General features: G+C 42.4%; 1 protein-coding gene across 6 annotated transcripts in view; it reads left to right on the top strand.

Annotated features, from left to right (window-relative positions):
• Positions 1-23,427, top strand: part of sntg2 (syntrophin, gamma 2) — a 99,035-nt gene that overhangs the window by 62,995 nt on the left and 12,613 nt on the right. For all 6 annotated transcript variants that reach the window (XM_061695385.1, XM_061695386.1, XM_061695380.1 and 3 more), the window contains 5 exons: positions 3,818-3,947; positions 11,201-11,239; positions 16,883-16,999; positions 19,501-19,572; positions 21,667-21,876. In XM_061695385.1, the coding sequence (XP_061551369.1) occupies positions 3,818-3,947; positions 11,201-11,239; positions 16,883-16,999; positions 19,501-19,572; positions 21,667-21,876 (568 nt within the window). The remainder of the gene's footprint in view (positions 1-3,817; positions 3,948-11,200; positions 11,240-16,882; positions 17,000-19,500; positions 19,573-21,666; positions 21,877-23,427) is intronic.

The following is a 23,427-nucleotide window of genomic DNA, read 5'->3' on the forward strand; positions in this document are numbered from 1 at the left end:
TCACAGAGCGCACACACGCTGAATGAAAAAAGAAGTGGTCAGACATTAAGGTGGATGTGAAGTGGAGCACATTTGCTCACCGCCAAAGTGTGGCCAAAACAGGCGGAGGAACCGGTGCGGAGGGCCTCCCCCCGTTTGAGGAGAGAGTCGCTGCAATCATAGGTGACACTGGTCTCTCATGGGTGGTGGGGGCACATGTGGCTGAATCTGATCACCCCACAAGGTAAATACCATGTGTATTGGTGACTAACTTGGTGACTTAAGGTGGGGCTGGGGGAGGCCACCTCATCCACACGCAGCATCAGGACTGGGGCGCCCCAAGGTTGTGTCCTCTCTCCGCTGCTCTTTTCTCTCTACACGAACGACTGCACCTCAACGCACCCGGCTGTCAAACTCCTGAAGTTTGCAGATAACACCACTGTCATCGGCCTCATCAAGGACGGTGATGAGTCTGCATATCGACAGGAAGTGGAGCGGCTGGAGCTGTGGTGCGGCCGACACAACCTGAAGCTAAACACGCTCAAGACTGTAGAGATGATCATGGACTTCAAGAGGCATCCTTCGCCACAGCTGCTCCTCACGCTGTCCAGCTGCCTTTTGTCAACCGCCGAGACCTTCAAGTTCCTGGAAATTACAGTCTCTCAGGACCTGAAGTGGGCGATCAACATCAACTCCGTCCTCAAAAAGGCCCAGCAGAGGATGTACTTCCTGCGGCTTCTGAGAAAGCACGGCCTGCCACCGGAGCTGCTGAGGCAGTTCTACACATCGAACCAGTCCTGTGTCCTTCCATCACAGTCTGGTTTGGTGCTGCTACAAAAAAGGACAAACTCCGACTGCAACGGACAATCAAAACTGCTGAGAGGATTGTCGGTACCCCCATACACACCCTTGAGGACTTGCACGCTGCCAGAAGTAAGACAAGTGCATGCAAAATCCTCTCGGAGCCTCCACATCCCGGTCATCAGCTCTTCCAGCTCCTTCTCTTAGGTAGGCGCTACCGATCAATGCAAACTAGAACTAGCAGACATTCCAACAGCTTCTTCCCTCCAATCAACTTCTTAAACACCTAACCTACAATTCCATTGCAACATGCTGGCAATTTTTTGTCTTTTTGTCTTGAGTTTGTTGTCACATTCCTGTCGGGCCAATTATATATTACTTGTGCACTCACAGTAGTAGTCTCACCACGCTATTTGCATATCTGTTGTTGACCAATACTGGCCACTCATGCCAGAGTAGCATCTGCTCCATTTGCACACTGTCTGAGGAGTATCTGCAACATTTGCACAATCAACATTGTCCCAGACTATCGTACTACTCACTTGAAGTCTCGGTGCCCTTTGCACAATGGTCATTGCACCTGACTATTGCAATATTAGTCATTTGAAATGCTCTAAGTGCTAGAGGACTCTGCATCTTTTTGCACAATTGTCAAAAAAAAAAAAAATGTACTGGCATTACCAGATAACTAGCAACCCTTTATTGCTCAGTGACTGTTTTTCTCAATATCTTTGTGTCTCAAAAGTGTTCTCTTGTCAATTGACTGTCTGTTGTCGTACTAGAGCGGCTCCAATTACCGGAGACAAATTCCTTGTGTGTTTTATGGACATACTTGGCAAATAAAGATGATTCTGATTCTGATTCTGATTTTCGTAACTCACAACAAATGTGTTAATACAGTAATGTACTCTCAGCCCTATGAGATAAATGTGTAAATGTATGTATGGTGTTTGTAATAAATCTTTTGAATTAAAATAGAAGCATGTCAGCACATTAAAGAGGATATCAAAAACTTTGACTCCTGTTTGATTACTCAATTTATTATATTAATACACAGGAGAGGACACGCAGTGGCAGCCACGCGCTACATGTTCAGGGGATTCGTCAACAGTCCCCAGTGTCTCTGGTCTCACAGACGCGGAGGATTTGTCCACCATTCCTGGCGTCTCTTCCGGCATCCCCAGCGACGCCGACGCAATTACGCTACAACAACCGGCTGCTGCTGCTCGCCCGACTGGCCGTGTCCTCACCCATGCACACTCATAAAGAGTCCTTTGAATTTATTTAATTTGAAAATGTGTTAAAATTACATAATTTACCCCTCCTCTCCGAAGAAAATGTCATTTTAAAACATTTTAATCATGTGCAACCGATGTACATGTTCAAATTAAGTAAATTAAGTAAATTCAAAGGACTCTTTTTTTTCCAGTGCATGTGCTGGAGTCACAAGAAGAGATTGTGAGGGCAACAGGCGGCATAAATGATTGCCTTGATCAATTAATAGGTGTCCTCAGAAATAACAGTGATTCATTAAATACACTAGTTAAGTCCTTACCTCTTTTACATTGTTGAAATCAAATGTTGCCGGGTATTAATTGTTCATCAATGCTAATTTGTTCATGTGTCTCTGATGTGCAGATTTATTATAACAGTTTACCAAAATCATCAAGTGTCACCAAAGCACCAACAGCTACAGAAACGTGCGTATGTCAGCAATGAAGTTGGTGTGAGGCACCACACATTTCCAATTTATTGAAAACCATTAGGTTGAGGGGGGGGTTACTGGTAGTGTCATGGTTGACGTGTACTTACTGTAATTGCTTGTCAGTTTGCCGTGAAATTGGAAACTGGTTCTGCCCTTTGTCCTGTCAGTTAGGATAGGCTCTAAGCCCAGTGGTGGCCACACTTTTTTTTTTTTTTGCCTTGTGAGATACCGAACATTTCAAGTGACTAACCCACGCACCTTGCGTAATCTCTTCTTCAGTAGCGCGGCTCCGCCCCATACGTCCAGTTGTGCACACACTCACACATAAGCCAAACAGACACATTGATGTCAGACACTACCCGTAACAATGAAGTGCCCCGTTTCCTGCTCCGAAATGTATTATTATTATTATTAATTTTTTTAACCAACTCGCAATCTACCCACGCTAGATGTATTGGGCACCCCTGCTCTAGCCCGTAAACAAGATGTCCATAAAATTATGACTAAGGTTTATCTAATGTATGGGTGGGCGTATATGAATAAACAAATATAAGGGAACATATCATTATTTTGAGATGCAAGAGAAAGATAGCTACACTGTAAAATTCTTTGCTTTAAATTTACAGTAAATTACTGGCTACTAGTTGCATGAGTTTCACAGTAATTTGACTGTAAATATCCATCCATCCATCCATTTTCCACACCGCTTATCCTCACTAGGGTCGCGGGCGGGCTGGAGCATATCCCAGATAACTGCGAGCAGGAGACACCCTGAACTGGTTGCCAGCCAATCGCAGGGCACATATAATCAAACAACTATTCCACTCACATTCATACTTACGGACAATTTAGAGTCTTCAATTAACCTACCGTGCATGTTTTTGGGAGGTGGGAGGAAACTGGAGTACCTGGAGAAAACACACACGGGCATGGGGAGAACATGCAAATGCCACACAGGTGAGGCCGGATTTGAACCCGGCGCTCAGAAATGTGAGGCGGATGTGCTAACCAGATCGTCCACTGTTCCAAAATAACTCAGTAAAGTGGTGATTTCACAATAAAATTCTCACTACAGTATTATACTGTGAAATTATATCAAATATTGTGAAAGCCTGATAACATTTTTCCAGAATAGCTATTTGGAACTTTTCCTGTGTAGCTATTAGGAACTAAGAGTCAAACCAGCATATTCTAATTAGAAAGCCATTCTCCACCGAGCCTTCAGCTCAGATAACATGACAGAAGTAATCACCTGTCTCTGCGTCACTAAGCTGTAATGCTTTCAGTCTTCTCCATCGTTCCTCTCTTGTTCTGATCTCTGTGCTTCTTCAGGTCAAGCTGTTTTGAAGTCTTTGCCTTGAATGGAGCCAGCCCCAATATTCTTCAATTTTGCAGTGCAGCAGAAACCACAGACTGGCTCCAAGCAATATCGACAAGCATCAGTGACTTGACCCTGGAGAATGTATGTATTTTTATGCATTAAAGGAACCTTATCTCTTTTTTTCGCGACAGAAAATAAAAGACAACAGACAAACCACATTTTTAGAATTACTAAAAGAGATGATGATCTTCAGCAATACTTTTAACTTCCTCTGTCCAGATGAAGGCACGGTGGACGACTGGTTAGAGCGTCTGCCTCACAGTTCTGAGGGTTGCGGTTCAATCCCCGGCCCCGCCTGTGTGGCGTTTGCATGTTCTCCCCGTACCTGCGTGGGTTTTCTCCGGGCACTCCGGTTTCCTCCCACATCCCAAAAACATGCATGGTAGGTTAATTGAAGTCTCTAAATTGCCCGTAGGTGTGAATGTGAGTGCGAATAGTTGTTTGTTTATGTGTGCCCTGCGATTGGCTGGCCACCAGTTCAGGGTGTACCCCGCCTCCTGCCCGATGATAGCTGGGATAGGCTCCAGCACGCCCGCAACCCTTGTGAGGATAAGCAGCTTGGAAAATGGATGGATGGATGTCCAGATGAAATTAAAATTTCATCCAAAAATGATTTAAAGTAATAGAGAATCACAAACTTGAAATGGACTCAGAAATGTATTGCACAATCCTAATGTGCGTCTGTATATATTCTATTTTACATTACATTTACTGCACCTCAAATCTATCAAACGGAGTCACCTTACTTACCTTCTGTTAGTCTTTATTTACATATCATACCACTTTTTACTCAAATAGAGGTTGGGCTCGTTTATCTACTTCAGAAGAGGAGCAGGTGTCAATTACGGGAGAGGCCTTTATTTGTTCGATGCATTTTTTTAAAAATACAATATTGTATAAAAATATTATCTTGATTTTCTCATTTCCTCCTACAAATAATGATGCTAAATGACAAGTTTTGGGAGAATGGCGTTCAACTGGAGTTTACTTAACGTACAATCTTATATACTGCACAGGGGTCCTGTTTAAAGCATTTGCTAATACGCCACACTTTAATTCATCTGAGAGATTTTTTTTAAAGTGCTTCTGTGCTTATTTTGGTTAGCAGAGTTCAAATGAGGTCAGCCATTAACACTTAAATGTGGATGTGTGAGCGATAGCATCTATGAAAGGTAAGTAAGAAGTAATTATTGTTACACTACTAATGTCTGTTTTTCCTGGGTAGAAAAGAAAGGCATTTGTCATAAGTAGATGTTTAACGGCGCCTAATTAGGATTTGGTATCTACGTAATTGTGGGATGGCCAGCATTTGACAAAATATATCGAGTATTCAAAAGATGCTTATTTTTACCTTGTAGTGTAGACAGTAGACTACAGGCAGACTGGAGACTGTACAATAGCAGTGTTGCTTTCCACAAAGGCTCCAATGTTTTAAATGCTCCAAAGACGCTGCTGTTGTGAAAACACCCTTGTCATGCATCTTACATTGTTTTCAGTTTTTGTCAGTGGGGATAGTTTGACTGTGTCATCTGTTAGTGAATCTCCTTTTTTGTTGTCATATAATAAATGGCAAAATCCACTTTCGGTCTCAAATAAACAGCCCATCACTTTATATAAAGAGTCCTTTATAAAAACATGTTTTGCTGTCATTTATTGTGTGGGTATTTTTCACACTACAGGTCTACAGGCTGTTGAAACCCAGTTGGAATTGATGACACTGACAAACACAAACAATTGATGACACTGACAAACACTCATTGAGATACAATGGCAACTCAGCCCATGTGCTGACATAATTGAAACGCTTGTATCTAATTAATGGCTGCTAAGTAGTCATTCAACGTGAACCCCTGATTTCCTCTTTTTGATTTTGATTATCACACAGATTAGATGTATTGATGCAAGAATGCAGACATACGTGCTCACATGCTGATTGTGCAGCTGTCTTTTTATTAAACAGCCAATTAATTCCTGCCTTCATTACCTAATTGTGGTGAGGGAATGGGACTGCTAAACGGCCAATCAAGATGTAATTGTGCTTGTGGAGGCTTTGTTTTAATGACCTTCTATCTTGAAACACCCAGTAGTCTCCCCTCTGTTACTTCTGCGGATGACATCTGGCATGATGGAGGTGCCTGTTGTTGTTCTCTAATGTTCTTTTAGAAAAGACTCAAGTGACAGCAGTTGTGATGGTTGTGTGCGGAGTATAAAAGTGTGCAGTATAATACAGCTTTAGTTTGAAACTGCACACGCTGGGAGCAACATATCTACGCTCTTTGCTTATTATGATTAGGTGTAAGTATTGCAGTATTGTTTGATTAGGAAAATTATTGTTATCCTTACAGAATTTTTTGTGCCTTTTATACACAAAGGAATACATAATGGTTTGCGATTAAACCACAGTGGAACCTTGATTTAACATACTAATAGGGGTTGCAGCCGATTGTCCGTTATCTTGAAGCACTTTTTTGTGGCCATATGCACCCATATTACTATAGAGTAAAAAAAATATTGTTTTATACTTTTTGTGGCCAAAGACACCTAGTACAGTACAATGTTATTGTAAAAAAAATATAAAAAAGGTTGAAAATGTTTGAAAAGTTTTACATTGTATCCAGACTTTCCACGCTAGTGTGCTTTAGACATTGTTGATGGCCAAGTCAAGGCGTGTCGCTTTCATGAGCTGCGAGGCATTAGTGTGCTTCCAATTTCCGAATTCGTTGCCATTGACGAATGGCTTGACAAAAAACACTGTTACTGTACCAAAAATAGCATGTTCCAGACTCCAGAGACTTGTGTGTCATATTCCATCCATCCATCCATCCATCCATACATTTTCTACCGCTTATCCGAGGTCGGGTCGCGGGCGCAGTAGCTTTAGCAGGGACGCAGACTTCCCTCTCTCTACCCACTTCATCCATCTCTTCCGGGGGGATCCCGAGGCGTTCCCAGGCAAGCCGAAGGATGTAGTCTCTCCAGCGTGTCCTGGGTCGTCCCCGGAACACTTCACCAGGGAGGCGTCCGGGAGGCATCCGAATCAGATACCCCAGCCACCTCATCTGGCTCCTCTCGATGTGAAGGAGCAGCGGCTCTACTCTGAGATCCTCCCGGATGACCGAGCTTCTCACCCTATCTCTAAGGGAGAGCCCGGACACCCTGCGGAGGAAACTCATTTCAGCCGCTTGTATCCGGGATCTTGTTCTTTCGGTCACGACCCACAGCTCGTGACCATAGGTGAAGGTAGGAACGCAGATCGACCGGTAAATCGAGAGCTTCGCCTTTCGGCTTAGCTCCTTCTTTACCACAACGAATCGATACAAAGTCCGCATCACTGGAGACGCTGCACCGATCCGCCTGTCGATCTCCCGTTCTATTCTTCCGTCACTCGTGAACAAGACCCCAAGATACTTGAACTCCTCCACTTGGGGCAGGATCTCATCCCCGACCTGGAGAGGGCACGCCACCCTTTTCCAACTGAGGACCATGGTCTCAGATTTGGAGGTGCTGATTCTCATCTCAGCCGCTTCACACTCGGCTGCGAACTCCTCCAGTGAGAGTTGGAGTTCACGGCTTGATGAAGCCAACAGAACCACATCATCTGCAAAATGCAGAAATGCAATACTGAGGCCACCAAACCGGACCCCCTCTACGCCTCGGCTGCGCCTAGAAATTCTGTCCATAAAAGTTATGAACAGAATCGGTGACAAAGGGCAGCCTTGGCGGAGTCCAACCCTCACATGAAACGAGTCCGACTTACTGCCGGATATGCGGACCAAACTCTGACTCCGGTCGTACAGGGACCGAACAGCCCGTATCAGGGGGTTCAGTACCCCATACTCCCGAAGCACCCCCCACAGGACCCCCCCCCCCCCCCCCGAGGGACACGGTCGAATGCCTTCTCCAAGTCCACAAAACACATGAAGACTGGTTGGGCAAACTCCCATGCACCCTCGAGGACCCTGCCAAGGGTGTAGAGCTGGTCCACTGTTCCACGGCCAGGACGAAAGCCACACTGCTCCTCCTGAATCTGAGATTCAACTTCCCGACGGACCCTCCTCTCCAGCACCCCTGAATAAACCTTACCAGGGAGGCTGAGGAGTGTGATCCCCCTGTAGTTGGAACACACCCTCCGGTCCCCTTTCTTAAAAAGGGGGACCACCACCCCAGTCTGCCAATCCAGAGGCACTGTCCCCGATGTCCACTGCGATGTTGCAGAGGCGTGTCAACCAGGACAGCCCTACAATATCCAGAGCCTTGAGGAACTCCGGGCGAATCTCATCCACCCCCGGGGCCTTGCCCACTGAGGAGCTTTTTAACCACCTCAGTGACCTCTACCCCAGAGATAGGAGAGCCCGCCTCAGAGAGAACAGACTCTGCTCCCTCATGGGAAGGTGTGTCGGTGGAATTGAGGAGGTCTTCGAAGTATTCTCCCTACCGGCTCACAACGTCCCGAGTCGAGGTCAGCAGCGCCCCATCCCCACTATACACAGTGTTGATGGTGCACTGCTTTCCCCTCCTGAGACGCCGGACGGTGGACCAGAATTTCCTCGAAGCCCTCCGGAAGTCTTTCTCCATGGCCTCACCGAACTCCTCCCATGTCCGAGTTTTTGCTTCAGCGACTACCAAAGCTGCATTCCGCTTGGCCAGTCGGTACCCATCAGCTGCCTCAGGGGTCCCATGGGTGCAGGCCCGGCCACCAGGCGCTCTCCTTCGAGCCCCACCTCCAGGCCTGGCTCCAGAGGGGGGCCCCGGTGACCCGCGTCCGGGCAAGGGAAACCTGAGTCCATAATTTGTCTTCTTCATAAGGGGTCTTTGTCATATTCCTCTTAAAGTTAACACCAAAGCCATGTGCAGCCTCTCTACGCAGAGCTCTATGCGACAATAGATAGAAATACTGCCATCAGAGCTGCCACGTTAATGCATGGCCTGGAAATGTAGCTACATTCAACATGGCCACTAAATGTCTATACATTGCCTTTGATGGTATGTTGCCATATTCAACATGACCGCCACATAGGCACAGGAGGGACGTCTGTTGGTTGGATCATTGTACAGGTCTGCGGCTGACAAATACGTAGAGCTGATGAAAAGGCACAAAGAAAAATGTTGCAGCAAAGATGCAGTAATTGTAGAAAGAATATATGCCAGGGAGTATTTTTATATCATCTTCCAATATGTCTTGTTGCAACTTTTGCTAAAATATTTATTTATTTTTTATACTGCGACATTGATGCTATTCTTTAGCTTGTCTATAACGTTTTGTCTTATGTGTAAGCATTAAGATAGCAGATTAAGATCGCAGACGTTTGCAAGACGAAGCTTCCCAAATCCCATATTGTAGTAAACTGATGTGTCCCATGTCCAAAGTACAAAATGTAACCTGTATAGCAAACTCTCCACCAAGTCTTTTAAACCATAAAGCCCACCGTCCTTTTCTCTTTCCAACAAAAACAAGCCACAGTCTATCTCTCCAAAATCAAGGTTATCCCAGGTACTTTTTCCTCTGTTCAACAAAATATAATCTATAATCCCATCTGTCGCATTTACTTTTCCTCTGTTTGACAAAATACAGTCCATAATCCACCCACGAGTCCTCTGTTGATTATCTACCACGTTACTGCATAGTTGATAATTTCCACACACAGCCTGTGGTGTCAGTTTCCCCCTCTAAACAAGACAATGTTTGAGCATGTCTTGATTATCCTCATCAAAAATTTTATTTAATCTGTTCATGGTCTTTTTGATCCTTTACCAGTAACAGTTTTACTGGTTCCGGAGAGGATCCCTGAAATTGTATGTACACCTTACAGTTTCTCGTCCACGTTGCTCTGATCTTGCAGTTTCTTCTCAGGATAAAAGCTTCTCGGGCATTAACATTGTTCACATACGCCTTCAGATCCCTTTAATTTTTTCCCTTGTCGCAGAAGATCCGTTTTGTGTTCACGATTTACAAATGGCAAATGATTGCGGGCTTAGTCTTGTCCCTTCACGGCAGTGTGTGACATGCTGCAATGTTTCTTTCATCCAGATGTATGTCTTTTTCCTCAAAAAAATGCAGAACTCGTCTTTACAAGGTCTGCAGATCTTTGGTCGCCACGTCCTCGATAACATTTCTGAAATATGTAATAGCTTTAGCATATGAGTGGGGTTTAATACATAGAGCAGTCATTATGACATCTTCCATTCTGCTGTATTGTTCTAAATGGTCAATCCGCTTCTCCAGTTCACTAAATGTTTTGTTGTTTTCTGTTATCAATTCTCAAAACTACTTCACTTCATTCACTTCACACAGGGCGCCGCCATCTTGTTATCGTAATATGAGACGATTTTACATTTATATAGGTTCGCCGTCATAACGCGCCTCCGAGGGAAACCATAACTCTGATGTGGCTTGTGACAAAAATTAGTTTGACACCCCTGGATAGTGTAGGACATGCTTGTAAAGTGGTATTGGGTGTTGTAGTGTTGGATAATTTTTACGAGTAAGAGTATATGAGTACAGACATACAGTATCTGCACCGTTACTGGTATTGGTATTGGTGCATCCCTTAAAAGAATAGAATATAAGAATTTTTAGATATTTATTTATAAACACTCTCCCAGAAAGTACAGGCTTTATTTTTAGAGTTATGTTATCATTAAAAACACTCATGAGGTTACTTGAGAGTCAAACTAAATGTTGGCACAGACTAGAAGTATAAAATCAGTCTCAGCCTAAAAGAAGCTCATGCAAAAAAAGTGAACTAGTATATTTTCTGGTTTTAGTCGAGGTAGGTCATTAGATTCTCCAAATTAAACTATTTGGAAAAAATTTGATAATTTGGCACCATCATCCCATTTATCATGAATAAAATGTATTTGTTACAAAAGGGGCATCTATCTAGCATCTATTTACTTTGGTAATAGCAACACGCAAACTGTCATCTTTCAAAAAGCGCCTTTTTTAGTACTGCATGAAGGAATCTTCTATATTCATGATTGACGTTTCTTAAAACCTTTAAGAGGCTACACATTGTGAATCAGACATGATGTAAACATAGGCAGAAATACCTGAAGAAGTGCCAGGAGGAGCACATTATATAAAATAACCCTGGGCAAACAGTCTCGATTACTATTTTTTTTGCATGTTCCCCATCTGTAAATACTGTATGTTTTTGCTGGTTATCTTTAGTGAGAGTTCCATGCATTCATTTTAAACAGAATGTTTTGATGTTGAGTATTGAGTTGAGTATTGTTTTTGGATTTGTAATTCTCGTCATACCTTCATATAAGAATGTTTAATGCACATTTCTGAAGTCTGTTTATTGCAAATTATCATTCTGTTTTTGTCACAGATTAAGCTGGCTAACAAATACAGCTCTTCAGATGATCAGGTATGCAACATATGCCTACCTCAAATATTTGAAATCACAGGCACAAGCTTGCTCTCTGTTTGAGAATACTAATAATTATGTACTAGTATTAAACGTAACAGCTGTACATTCAGATTATCTGCCTTTTACATTTTTCTTTTGTATGGTGTGCTAACTACGACAATGACACTGTAAATCCTCAAATACTGGCCCAATTAGTCGCCGGTGCTTCAATGTCGCCTTTTACACACCCCCCCCCCTCCTCCCCCCAAAAAATATGATACTTTCAGGTAGCTATAATTATCTTTACTATTTACACCAAGTGGTACAGTGGAAAGTTTTGTTTGATACATCCGGATTTTATTATGTTTCCAACACTGTTACAAAAGCTCTATTTTGTAAAAGAAAAAAAAAATGAATATCTAAAAGAAACATAGGTGGATTCTGATTAGCTCAGAAAATTCCATTGGTGTACATTATCCGCTGCTTGAGACGTTCGAAGGGTGGACATTATCAGCTGTCAACAATTCGAACGTCTCAAGTAGTTCCTGTCAAAAAATCATGACATTGTTCCAAATTAATGTTCAGTGTCCTAAACTGTTAGATTACACGGGCAAACAAAGCAACCTGAACAAATAAACTTAAAGTACTCTGAGGACAGAAATGACTGAATTTAAAACAGTAATGATTGATTGAATCATTTACTTTATTTGGTAATGACAACACCTTTGATGACTGCAATGCTCCTGAGGAATTGAGGGAAAAATGAATAGACAGAAGCGGCACAGATGTCATATACTGTCGTGCAGTTCCATTATTGGAGCCGGGAGGGCGCTGCGTGTCCTCTCTCTCCCCCCCCTCCCCTCTCTGTTTTCAACACCTGTCTTCGATCAGCCTCATCACCACCGGTTTATATCAGCCTGCCTGTTTCCGGAAATCCTCGCCTAAGTATTGCAGCCTCTCCTAGCGATAGCTGTACTTATGCTATATATATACTATATACTTATATATATATATATATATACTATGTACTTATACTATATATATATACTATACTATATATATATACTATATATATATATATATCTCTCGACTACCGGGGTCTCAATGAGATCACCGTCAAAAATAAAAAATAAAATAAACCTCCGCTTCCCCTCATCGACCCCTCGTTTGAACCCCTCTGCGACGCCCGGATACTCACCAAGTTGGATCTACGGAACGCCTACCACCTCATCCGTATCCGGTAGGGGGATGAATGGAAAACCGCTTTTAACACCCTTCTCGGACACTTCGAATACCAGGTCATGCCTTTTGGATTGACTAATGCCCCCGCTGTCTTCTAGACCTTCATTAACGACCTCCTGCGTGATATGCTGAACCGGTTTGTTTTTGTGTATTTGGATGACAAATAAATTTCCTCCTGCTCCCTTGAAGAACATCACCGTCATGTACACCAAGTCCTCCAACGCCTCCTTAAAAACCGCCTGTATGTTAAATCCGAAAAATGTGAATTCCACCTCTCCTCCGTACACTTCCCTGGCTATGTTATCTCTAAAGGACAACTACAACCCGACCCTACCAACATCCAAGCCGTCGTGAACTGGCCCACTCCCACCACCCGCAATGAACTTCAACGTTTCCTTGGATTCGGCAATTTCTACCGTCGATTCATCCGTAATTACAGCAAGGTCGCAATTCCCCTCACTAGCCTCACATCCACCAGCTCCCCCTTTCAGTGGACCCCGGCAGCATCCCAAGCATTTAGTCAACTTAAGACCTTGTTCACCAGTGCGCCCATTTTTCGCCACCCTCACTCCTCCCTCCAATTCGTGGTCGAGGTTGACGTCTCAGACACGGGGGCAGGGGCTGCCTCTCGCAGCGGGACCCCACGACCCAGAAACTTCACCACTGTGCTTTTTTTTCCCGTCGTCTGTCCCCTGCCGAGAGGAACTACGATGTCGGCAACCGAGAGCTACTGGCCATTGTATGGGCCTTGGAAGAGTGGAGGCACTGGCTGGAGGGGACTGAACTACAGTTCATCATTTGGACAGACGACAAGAATCTCTCCTTCGCCAAAGGCCTAAACCGTCGACAAGCTTGCTCTCTTCTTGAGCAGGTTTAATCTTAGTCTCTCCTTCTGTCCTGGCTCCAAAAACAGCAAACCAGATGCCCTGTCTCGACTTTACTCACCCCCCTCCAGCCCTGATGAACCGGAACCCATCCTTCCTTCCTCGTGCTTCGTTGGAGCAGCCACTTGGCAGATCGAACAGGTGGTTCAGGAGGCCCAAAAGACTCACCCGGATCCAAGACCGGGCCTCCAAACCGCCTGTTTGTACCCGATTCCGAAAGCTCTGACGTTCTTCAGTGGGCTCACAACTCCAAACTCACCTGTCATCCTGGCATCACCCGCATCATTCAGTTCATCCAGCAGCATTTCTGGTGGCCCAGCCTTATTCAAGACACCCGGGAGTTCGTCCAAGCCTGCTCCGTCTGTGCCCGAGGGAAGTCTTCACACCTGCCCCCAGCTGGGCTGCTGCGTCCATTGCCTATCCCTAGCCCCCCATTGGTCGCAGATCGCTCTGGACTTTGTTACCGGTCTACCTCCTTCTGAAGGTAACTATCATTCTCACTATTGTCGATCGCTTTTCCAAATCCGTCCATTACGTACCCCTACCATCTGCCTTCGATACTGCTAACCTCCTTGTCCAGTATGTCTTTAGACTCCACGGTATTCCCATCAATATTGTCTCTGACAGAGGTCCTCAGTTCTCATCCCTGGAATGGAAGGAATTCTGTAAAGCGGTGGGCGCAGCAGCCAGCTTGTCATCAGGATATTCCGCAGACCAACGGGCAGACGGAGCGGGCAAACCAGTCCCTTGAATCTGCCGTCCGTTGTGTTGCTGCACACAACCCCTCCTCCTGGAGCTCATTCCTCCCATGGATTGAGTACGCCCACAACTCCCTCACCAGTTCCACTACTGGTATGTCCCCATTCATTGCTTTCTGTGGTTACCAACCCCCATTATTCAAAGAACAGGAGCAGGCAGTGGCAGTCCCCACCGTCAAGGATCATCTCCGGAGAATCCAGGCAGTGTGGAAAGACGTCAGAGCGGCGCTGACCCGATCCGCCGCACGCAATAAACAGCTCGCGTACCGTCATCGCTCCCCGACGACCGAATACAAGGTGGGCCAATCTGTCTGGCTTTCTTCTCACGACCTCCCGCTTCAGACAGAGTTCCGGAAACTCACTCCACTTTTCCTTCCCCATTACCAAGCTCATCAATCCCACTTCCGTCCAATTGAATCTTCCACAATCTGTGAAAATTCATCCCACATTGCACATCTCTTTGCTGAAGCCTGTCTCCACCTGCGCCCTAAGCCCGCTGGCCAAACCCCCTCCACCCCCCAGGCTTATTGACGACCATCCGGGCCTTCACGATGTTGCGCATCCTCGACGTGAGGCCTCGGGGGAGGGGGTTCCAGTACGGGCCGGAGGAGCGTTCTTGGATTTCCCGGAAGCTCATTCTCGATCCTACTATACTTCTACGCGGCTCACCCGGGAAAGCCTGGGTCCGTTGAAAGGGAGGTACTGTCATATACTGCCCTGCAGTTCCATTATTGGAGCCGGCAGGGCGCTTTATGTCCTCTCCCCCCCCCCACCCCTCTCTGTTTTCAGCAACTGTCTTCAATCAGCCTCATCACCACCGGTGTATATAAGCCTGCCTGTTCCCAGAAATCCTCTCCTAAGTATTGCAGCCTCTCCTTGCTATACCACAGCCCACTTATGTCAAGTAAGCTATATTGTTCCTCGCTTCCCTTGTTAACTCTTGTGTCTCCTCATTCCCAGTACTCCCCTGTGTTCCTGACCCACGTCATTCCTCCACCAAGCCAGCCGCCTGTTGTGTTCACTGCCTGCCACCTGTCCACGCCGCTGCCTGCCAACACATCCAGGACCATCTCCATAACCTTTCCTCAATAAACTGTTCATCATTTTACATCTGCCTCCGCCTGCTCTTGGGTCCAGCTACTCCCCACATGTGACAACAAACTTTACAACACTGAGACATTTCCTGGCACAAAAACTGACAAACACGAACTGAACAGTTCACCACTGTTGTTTTGAATAATTTTTCGGCCGCAGTACAGTCAGCAAAGACGGACCGAGAGTACAGCGTTGCCAGCCTGAGAGCTTATGAGTTAATGAAAGAAAAACCTGACAACTTGACTCTGACAACGTAATGGATCCAACCATCCATTTTCTGTACCGCTTATCCTCACTAGGGTCATGGGCATGCTGGAGCCTATCCCAGTTATTTTCGGGCAGGAGGTGGGGTACATGTGAATGTGAGTGCGAATGATTGTTTGTATATATGTGACCTGCGATTGGCAGGCGACCAGTTCAGGGTGTACCCCGGCTCACGCCCGAAGATAGCTGGGATAGGTGACGTGACCCTAGTGAGGATAAGCGGTACAGAAAATGGATGGATGGATGGATTTTATCGTCATAACTATGGTTGTTATTTAAAATTTTCAAACTAGAAAATCTGTTTGCTGGAATACTGCATAGCATTTACATTCACTGAGAAAGTTATGGGATTGGAATGACTTTTCATAGTCAAGACCTCAGACGTTACAAGGGAAAAGAAATTGTTTGAGTAAAACTTTCTATTTTGACTACAAAACTTTCAGGACCTAAACTTTCATTAATTATTTTCGTTGGCAAGTGACCCTGGTCTAAGTGGGTTAATGCCCTTCTCGGTCTACAATAAGGGATTAACTGGAAATTTGGGTCTGGAAAAAGTATGAAAATTCTGAAGTCTAAAATGTGTAGGAACCATGTACTCAGGTTGAGCAATTGTAACGTTTATTTGACATACTGTAGGATCTGCGTCTCTAACAGTGATGCACTATTGCTAGGAACCAAGATAAATGAACACCCGAATAGAAAATCCTGAGGCACTTACACATTCCATTTCAACCCTAACATAGGCACATGCACAGACATTTTTGGGGGGAGGTACTGAATCCAAAAAAGGCACCCATCGCCAAAATTATTCACACTATCCCCAGTCAACAAAACAGCTATTAACAACAGAGGTGAAGGGAAGGTAGAGTAGATATAAAACATCGATTCATCCCTGGTCAAGTTTTTGTAGTATACAAAAATGAGACCAAGATAACATTTTAAAATGTTTAAAACATTTTTCCACTATTGGTTAACCTATAACCTATACAAGACAAAAATAAATAACTGCAATAACATGGTCAAGTTTTTGTAGTATACAAAAATGAGACCAAGATAACATTTTGAAACGTTTAAAAAGTTTTTCCACTATTAGTTAACCTATAACCTTTATACAAGACAAAAATAAATAACTGCAATAACATGGTTGCACAAGTGCACACACACGCTTGTAAATGGGGATGTGTGTTCAGAATTTAGCAGTTATGTTCAAATTCATGTTAATGGGGGTCACCACTTGGGGTCTATGTGTGCAGGTGCCTAAACATAGTAGAAGTAACAATTCTCCATGAAAAAAATCAGTAGCTGTGTGTTGTGCTTTACAATATCATAATCAATTGTGTAAATGAAGGCCTCTCAATTAAATGTCTTATTCTCTGAAGTTGAGTCAACGAGTGGATTGTTATTCTCTTCATTTACAGATTGTTCACATGGGCTGGGCTTGTAAAAGATCAGAAGACGGGGCTGCTTCTCGAAAAACAACTTTCAAGTTCCTGGCCCTGAGAGGACAATATTTTCACATCTTCAGACGTCCACCGGTAATCAATGTTTAATCATGTTACGTTTTAATAAAAACTTAATTATCAGTAAATTCCATTTAGTTGAACTGCATGGTTGTGTCTTCATACTGTACTCAAAGTCCTTCATGAGATCTGAAATGTTTAGCCGCATTTCCAACTAGCAATTGATATTTTGTAAGTTATGCATTTTTTTAATTTTTGGGGGGCATCTTCATTTTCAGAATTTGTAAAGGGTCACAAAAACATCCAACATGTCCCATCACACCTTTCATCACCCACTCCCTGGGCTAGTAGTTACAATAATATGGTAAAGTACGCTACTTTATTTGTTTGTGTTTGTTGAAGTTTCAAATAGTGGCAGCATCTGTATTACAAGGGAAAACAAAAGTACCCTACATTCAGTATGGCTGAAAAACAAAACAGATTAATGTTAACTGTAGTGAACCAAAGTGCTGTGTATCACTTGGTGGAAATGTGGCTTTTAAAACCAACAAAATGGAAAGAAAGACAAGTGTGATTTTGTACGGCTGCTTAGTGATATTTGATTGGCCCCGCTGTGGTGCTTGACTGGTGGCGTAGCTCCACAGTAAACATGATGACCCACAATGCTGCTCATGGCTATCATGCATGCGTGTATGGCCAGAATAGTTAAATGCTGTCGAAACAGGTTTGAAATGTAAGTGAAAATGTTTCCAATAGAATTCATTAAGTATATCAAACAGCGGCGGCATGGTGGAAGACTGGTTAGCACATCTGCCTCACAATTCTGAGGACCCGGGTTAAAATCCGGCTTCGCCTGTGTGGAGTTTGCATGTTCTCTCCCTGCCTGCGTGGGTTTTCTCTGGGTACTCCGGTTTCCTCCCACATCCCAAAAGCATGCATGGTAGGTTAATTGCAGATTCTAAATTTCCCATAGGTGTAAATGTGAGTGCGAATGATTGTTTGTTTATATGTGCCCTGCGATTGGCTGGCAACCAGTTCAGGGTGTACCGCGCCTCCTGCCCGATGATAGCTGGGATAGGCTCCAGCACGCCCGTGACCCTAGTGAGGCGAAGCGGCTCAGAAAATGGATGGATGGATGGAATATCCTACAGCACTCAATGCAAGGAAGCAAATCAGATCTTGTTTTTGAGAGTATACAGTATTACAATATGACTGTACAGGACTTCTAAATATTAAGTGTTTTTAAGAGATTGCATTGCATGAAAGAGGTTGACTTTTTTTTTACCTGGAGTAATATCACAGTGGCCAGAGCTAGGTCACTCCAGGTCTATTATTAAAAGAAACACAGTGTTTGAATTATTATATTTTAATGTGATTAATCACTTTAAAATAAAAATATATTTTACCGTAATTTCTCGTGTATAATGTGCACCCATATATAATGCGGACCCCCGAAGTTGACCTTAAAATTCTGGAAAACCCTTCTACCTATGTATAATGGATTTTTACAATTCATGATTTTGCTTCTACCCATATGATCAAAACCTGAAGTATTATGTGGATTTTTGTTAGTTTTTTCAAGGAATTATTCTGAAGTTAAACACCTCATTGAACACACAATACTTACTTTTTATTTACTTGCTCTTATTTTGAAATTCACAGCACTACTTTTATTTCGTAATTGAGAAAACACAAAGTTGGGCTCATATGTTTGATTACCCAGGCAGGATTTGTAAGATGTGAATTCTTCTTTTAAGAAAACATGAAGGACCAGGCAAAACACATTTAATTTTATTTTAATGGTATACAAATTAAACTGTCAAGCATTTCAGAATAGCATTATCATTAAACAAAACATAACCATATAGAAATTAATGATGTTTGTTGTTCAGTCATCAGTCGTATTAAAATATATAATATACAATATTTCACAAATTCTCCCTGGGTATGTAAAATTATGAGTACAATTGTACATATATGCAGTCATGTGTACCCCTGTCATGTTGGAATGAAAGTGTAGTCTATACTTTTTTCATAACCCCTAGGTGGCATACTAGAATGAAAGTGTCCAACTTTTTCATAACCTCTAGGGGACGCTGGCATAGTGGAATGAAAGTGTACAGCTTTTTCATAACCTCTAGATGACGGCATACATTGATAAAATGTGAGTCTTTTTCATTTGCCCCTATACCTATATATAATGCGCACTATTGACACTTGACAATTTTTTTGGGTAAAAAATGGGCACTATACACGAGAAATTACGGTACTTTATATATAATCTTGTTACAGTATTCACTCATATTGTATGTGCTATTTTTTGTATTGTATACTACATTCAAATACTAGAGTTATGAACAATATTTACAGCAATGGTCTACCTGTACAAACAATATCCAATTTGTTCATGAAGAAGCAAGTTATCAAGCTATTTACTATTCTACCAATTAACAATAATTGAAATAGATTTTTTTTTTCACATTTTTATGTAACATTCATCAACAATTTATAAATAAAAGTTGCTGGAACATGACAAACGCTTCTGTAACGTTCTAATGTTGCGAATTTTTTTTCAGCTCAGTGCCGCTGAATGGGGTCAAGCAGAAACAACATATAACCTCTATGAGGTGCTTTTCAAGGTTCACAAGGTATGTATGGCATTTTAATAGGTTGTTTTAATATATATATATATATATATATATATATATATCAGGGGTGGGACTCAATTAAAAAATAGTCTAATTAATTAGAGGCTTTGTAATTCATCTCGATTAATCGTATGTCAAAATTCCGCTTCTCCTCACTATGGTCACGGGTGTGCTGGAGCCTATCCCAGCTATCATCGGGCAACTTATTCCATTTGTGTGCAGCATAACAGCTAAATGCTACTTCACCATCTTTGCCTTGGACTCTGGGCTCCACTATTTGATCTGAGTCTGTCGATCTCAGGACCCTACTGGGTTTATATGCCATTAGCATTTCTTTCCTGTATTCAGGACCTAAACCATTTTGTGATTTATAGACCAATTGCAGAACTTTAAAATTTGTTCTAAAGCCAGTGTAGAGACTTTAGAGTTGGAGTAACATGTTCTGACCTCTTTGTTCTGGTCAGAACCCATGCTGCCGAAATTTGAATTAGCTGCAGCTGTTTAATGCGCTTTTGGGGGAGTCCAGTCAGAAGACCATTACAGTCGTAGGGTTGGGCATTCAGAATCAAGAACCGATTGAAACCGGCACTAACATTCCGGTTCTCCCGGAATCCTTCAAATTTAAACATTTTGTTTCCCAGTTCCCACCAGCCCCAAAGAAGAAGTGGCAAAAATTAATAAAGAAGAATGCGCACAAAGACATGCTTGTGCCTAACGCCTGTGGCGGCGAACAAAAGTGTGTCTTAACCAATCTTTTCCAGCCAAAAGGCTGAGTTGCGGGGCGTAGCCTTCAAAATAAAAGGTTAAAACTTGCACATATAAACCATTTGACGTGAAAAAACAGTCCTAAATAACGATTTTAACAACGCTATATTTAACTTTTAGCTGAAACATTAATTCATAAATATTAAGTCACTGGGGTTATTTCCACACTCATTGCCTTTTAGTTCATAGGTTTGATATCGATACTGGTGATAAAGAACGCCGAGTCAAATGTTCATTTCAGTCTATGCTGCGGGCTGCTAAGACAATGGATGTTCATAATTTGGACACCCTTTATTTTAAAGATGCAAACTTTTTTGACCCACCCCCCTAAAAGAATCGGAATCGAGAATCGTTTGGAACCGGAATCTAAATAAGGAACCGGAAATGGGAACGGAATCGCTCAAATTCAAACAACACCCAACCCTATACAATAGTCAAGTCTACTTGAGAAAAAAAGCATGCGTAAGCTTCTCCTGGTCTGCTTGGCACATGCAAGCCTTTGCTCTAGATATGTGATGTTCTTCAGCTGGTAGAAGGCTGTTTTATGTTTTATTGATTTGATATGACTGTTGAAAGTCAGTTCGGAATCTATCAGCATACCAAAGAGAGTAACTCCAGGTATTTAGTAGCAGCAATCCTCTTTCCTGCCCAAAACAATTATCTCAGTTTTGTTGTGGTCTAATTGAAGAAAGTTTTTGGCTCATCCAGTTACCAAGCACTCACCAAGCACCCCGGTGTGGTAAGTTTGGATAAAATTAAAAACTTTTCTCACATTTTCAAGCTTTTTTCTTTTTATTTACAATAACATTGTACTGTACTGGGCATTTTAGGCCAAGACAAAAAACCTACAAAACAATAATTTTGTTCTGTACAGTAATATGGGTGTTTCTGCAAAAACGAAAACTTCAATGTAACGGACAGTCGGCGAAAACAGATGACCCCCGCCCCTATTAGTCAGTTATATCGATGTTCCACTGTACTACTAAATATTTGTACATTAACCTTAGATGTCATCAAATATGTTTTTTTGTTTTGTTTTTTTTTATTTTCAAAAATACAGCCACATTCCATTTTGCCTCAGTTTATTTAAGACCAAAATATCAGTTAATCTTTTAGATGCTGACTGAACTAAATTCTCTTAAAATACACAAAGGCTTCTGTTGATATGAAGTTCTGTATGATGTTAGATAGTCAGATAGAGAGTTTTCAACAAAATAATTTTGGTCAACCAGTATACTGTTCAACTGAGAGGCTTCCATTATGTTTTTAGCAGTGTTTAAAATCATGCATTTGCCCAAAACTGAAAGATTTTTTTTTGTTTGTTTCCAGCTGTGGGTGACAGAGGACTGCTGGCTTCAGGCAAAGTTCTACTTGGGTCTGGAGCATTCAATTAGGCAGCACGACAATGAGTCTCTGTGCTTCAGCATTCTCATTGGCCATGGACAGAGTCACACCTTCAGAGTAGAACTGGCCTCTGACCTGGCTGTCTGGGAGAAGTCCTTCCAAAGAGCTGTTTTCTTCGAAGTGCAGCGAATACGAGTAAGTATTTTAACTACTTCTTTCAATCAAGGGGGCCCTTGAAGCACACTTTAAATAATGGATTTAAATATTAAATAACTACCACAATTCCCACTTCACTGTCAACAGCACAGCCTTGCTTTTAGAAACAGACGTTAGATTTAGTGGCATTAACACCCATAGTTTGGCCAATTTGCAACCAAAATGTGTGATAAAAGATTGTTGAAGACTCATGTTATTGTATGGTATAAGTTCCAATCTTTCGAATCAAGGTTTATAAGCGAGTGGCGAGGCGAGCCATGATCTATGGCAGTGTCCCCCAACTTTTTTGCAGCGCAGACCAGTTTAGTAGTAGAGTAGTAGTAGGTAACGTTTTCTCACGGACCGGCTGTCAAGGTGTGGCACATATATGTGGCATATATACAGTATATATATACATATATACATACAGCAACAATAAATGAACACAAACGACTTAAAAACGAATGTTAAATACAACAACTCACCATAACACAGAATCAGTGTGAGCCCTGGGCTGCTCCATAATTTTGTCTTCGTTACTGTCACTGCAGAAAAGCTTGCTTCACAAAGATAGGACGTTTGAAATGGTAGCAGGGTATTCAGTTGATCTGTTTTTCTTTCAAAAAAACTCCAATGGCTTATCTTTTAGTCCAGGGTGCTTGGTCTCCACGTGCCGTTGGCTAGCGTGTCATAACATACAGTGTAATGCAGAGCGGACTCGTGTGAGAGTTACCTGTGAGAGTTAAGGTTTGAATTGATTAGTTGTGATCTATTGTTTTTTTCATATCATAGAACCTGGCATTTGAACAGGGGTGTGTAGACTTCTTATATCCACTGTATGATACATGTCCGTTCATTCTCTCCTACAGTCGGCTAGCAGTGCCTTTTATAATTGTACCCTTCTTCCACCCATTTGAGGCCAAAGAAATTCAAGCGTGAAAAGGCAGTGCTGTGAGGCACGTCAGTTGAGTGCAACACAGTGACACATGTCAGAAGATATTTAGTTTGTAACAGAACAGATCTTTCTGAGTCAGCTTGGGGATTAATTAAATTCATTGGCAAGCATTGCATCAGCAAGTATCAATGTTGCACCAATGATTAATCTGAAAATCTTGGGACCTGAAGAATCCCTTTTATACGTGAAGTTTTAAGTACGTAAGCATAAAAACAAGAATGCAGTTCATGATTAATAACTACAGGAGACATTTTCATAACACCATGTACGATTCATCACAATATTTATCTCACTGAAGAAGGGAAAACACTTTTTGCGCATTAAACATACAATAAAAAAAATAAACTATAATTTTAAAATATGTTCCTTGTTTTTGTCATATAGTATCTTACACATGTAATTTGTGTGTCAAATTAATATGATCTTTCAGTTTTTAATTATTAAGGCTTGACTGAAGCTTTCGGTAATGAATTTCAGGGGAGTCTCATCAAGTAAAATGTTGTAACTCATGTGAATAGAAAGGTCAATTTAACCTTCTTGATGGAAAATAGTAAAAGAAAGTGTTCCGATTATTATCTCTTAAAGAACAAACAATT

This window comes from Phycodurus eques, chromosome 14 (genome assembly GCF_024500275.1).
Source record: "Phycodurus eques isolate BA_2022a chromosome 14, UOR_Pequ_1.1, whole genome shotgun sequence".
In the NCBI taxonomy this organism is placed as follows: Eukaryota; Metazoa; Chordata; class Actinopteri; order Syngnathiformes; family Syngnathidae; genus Phycodurus; species Phycodurus eques.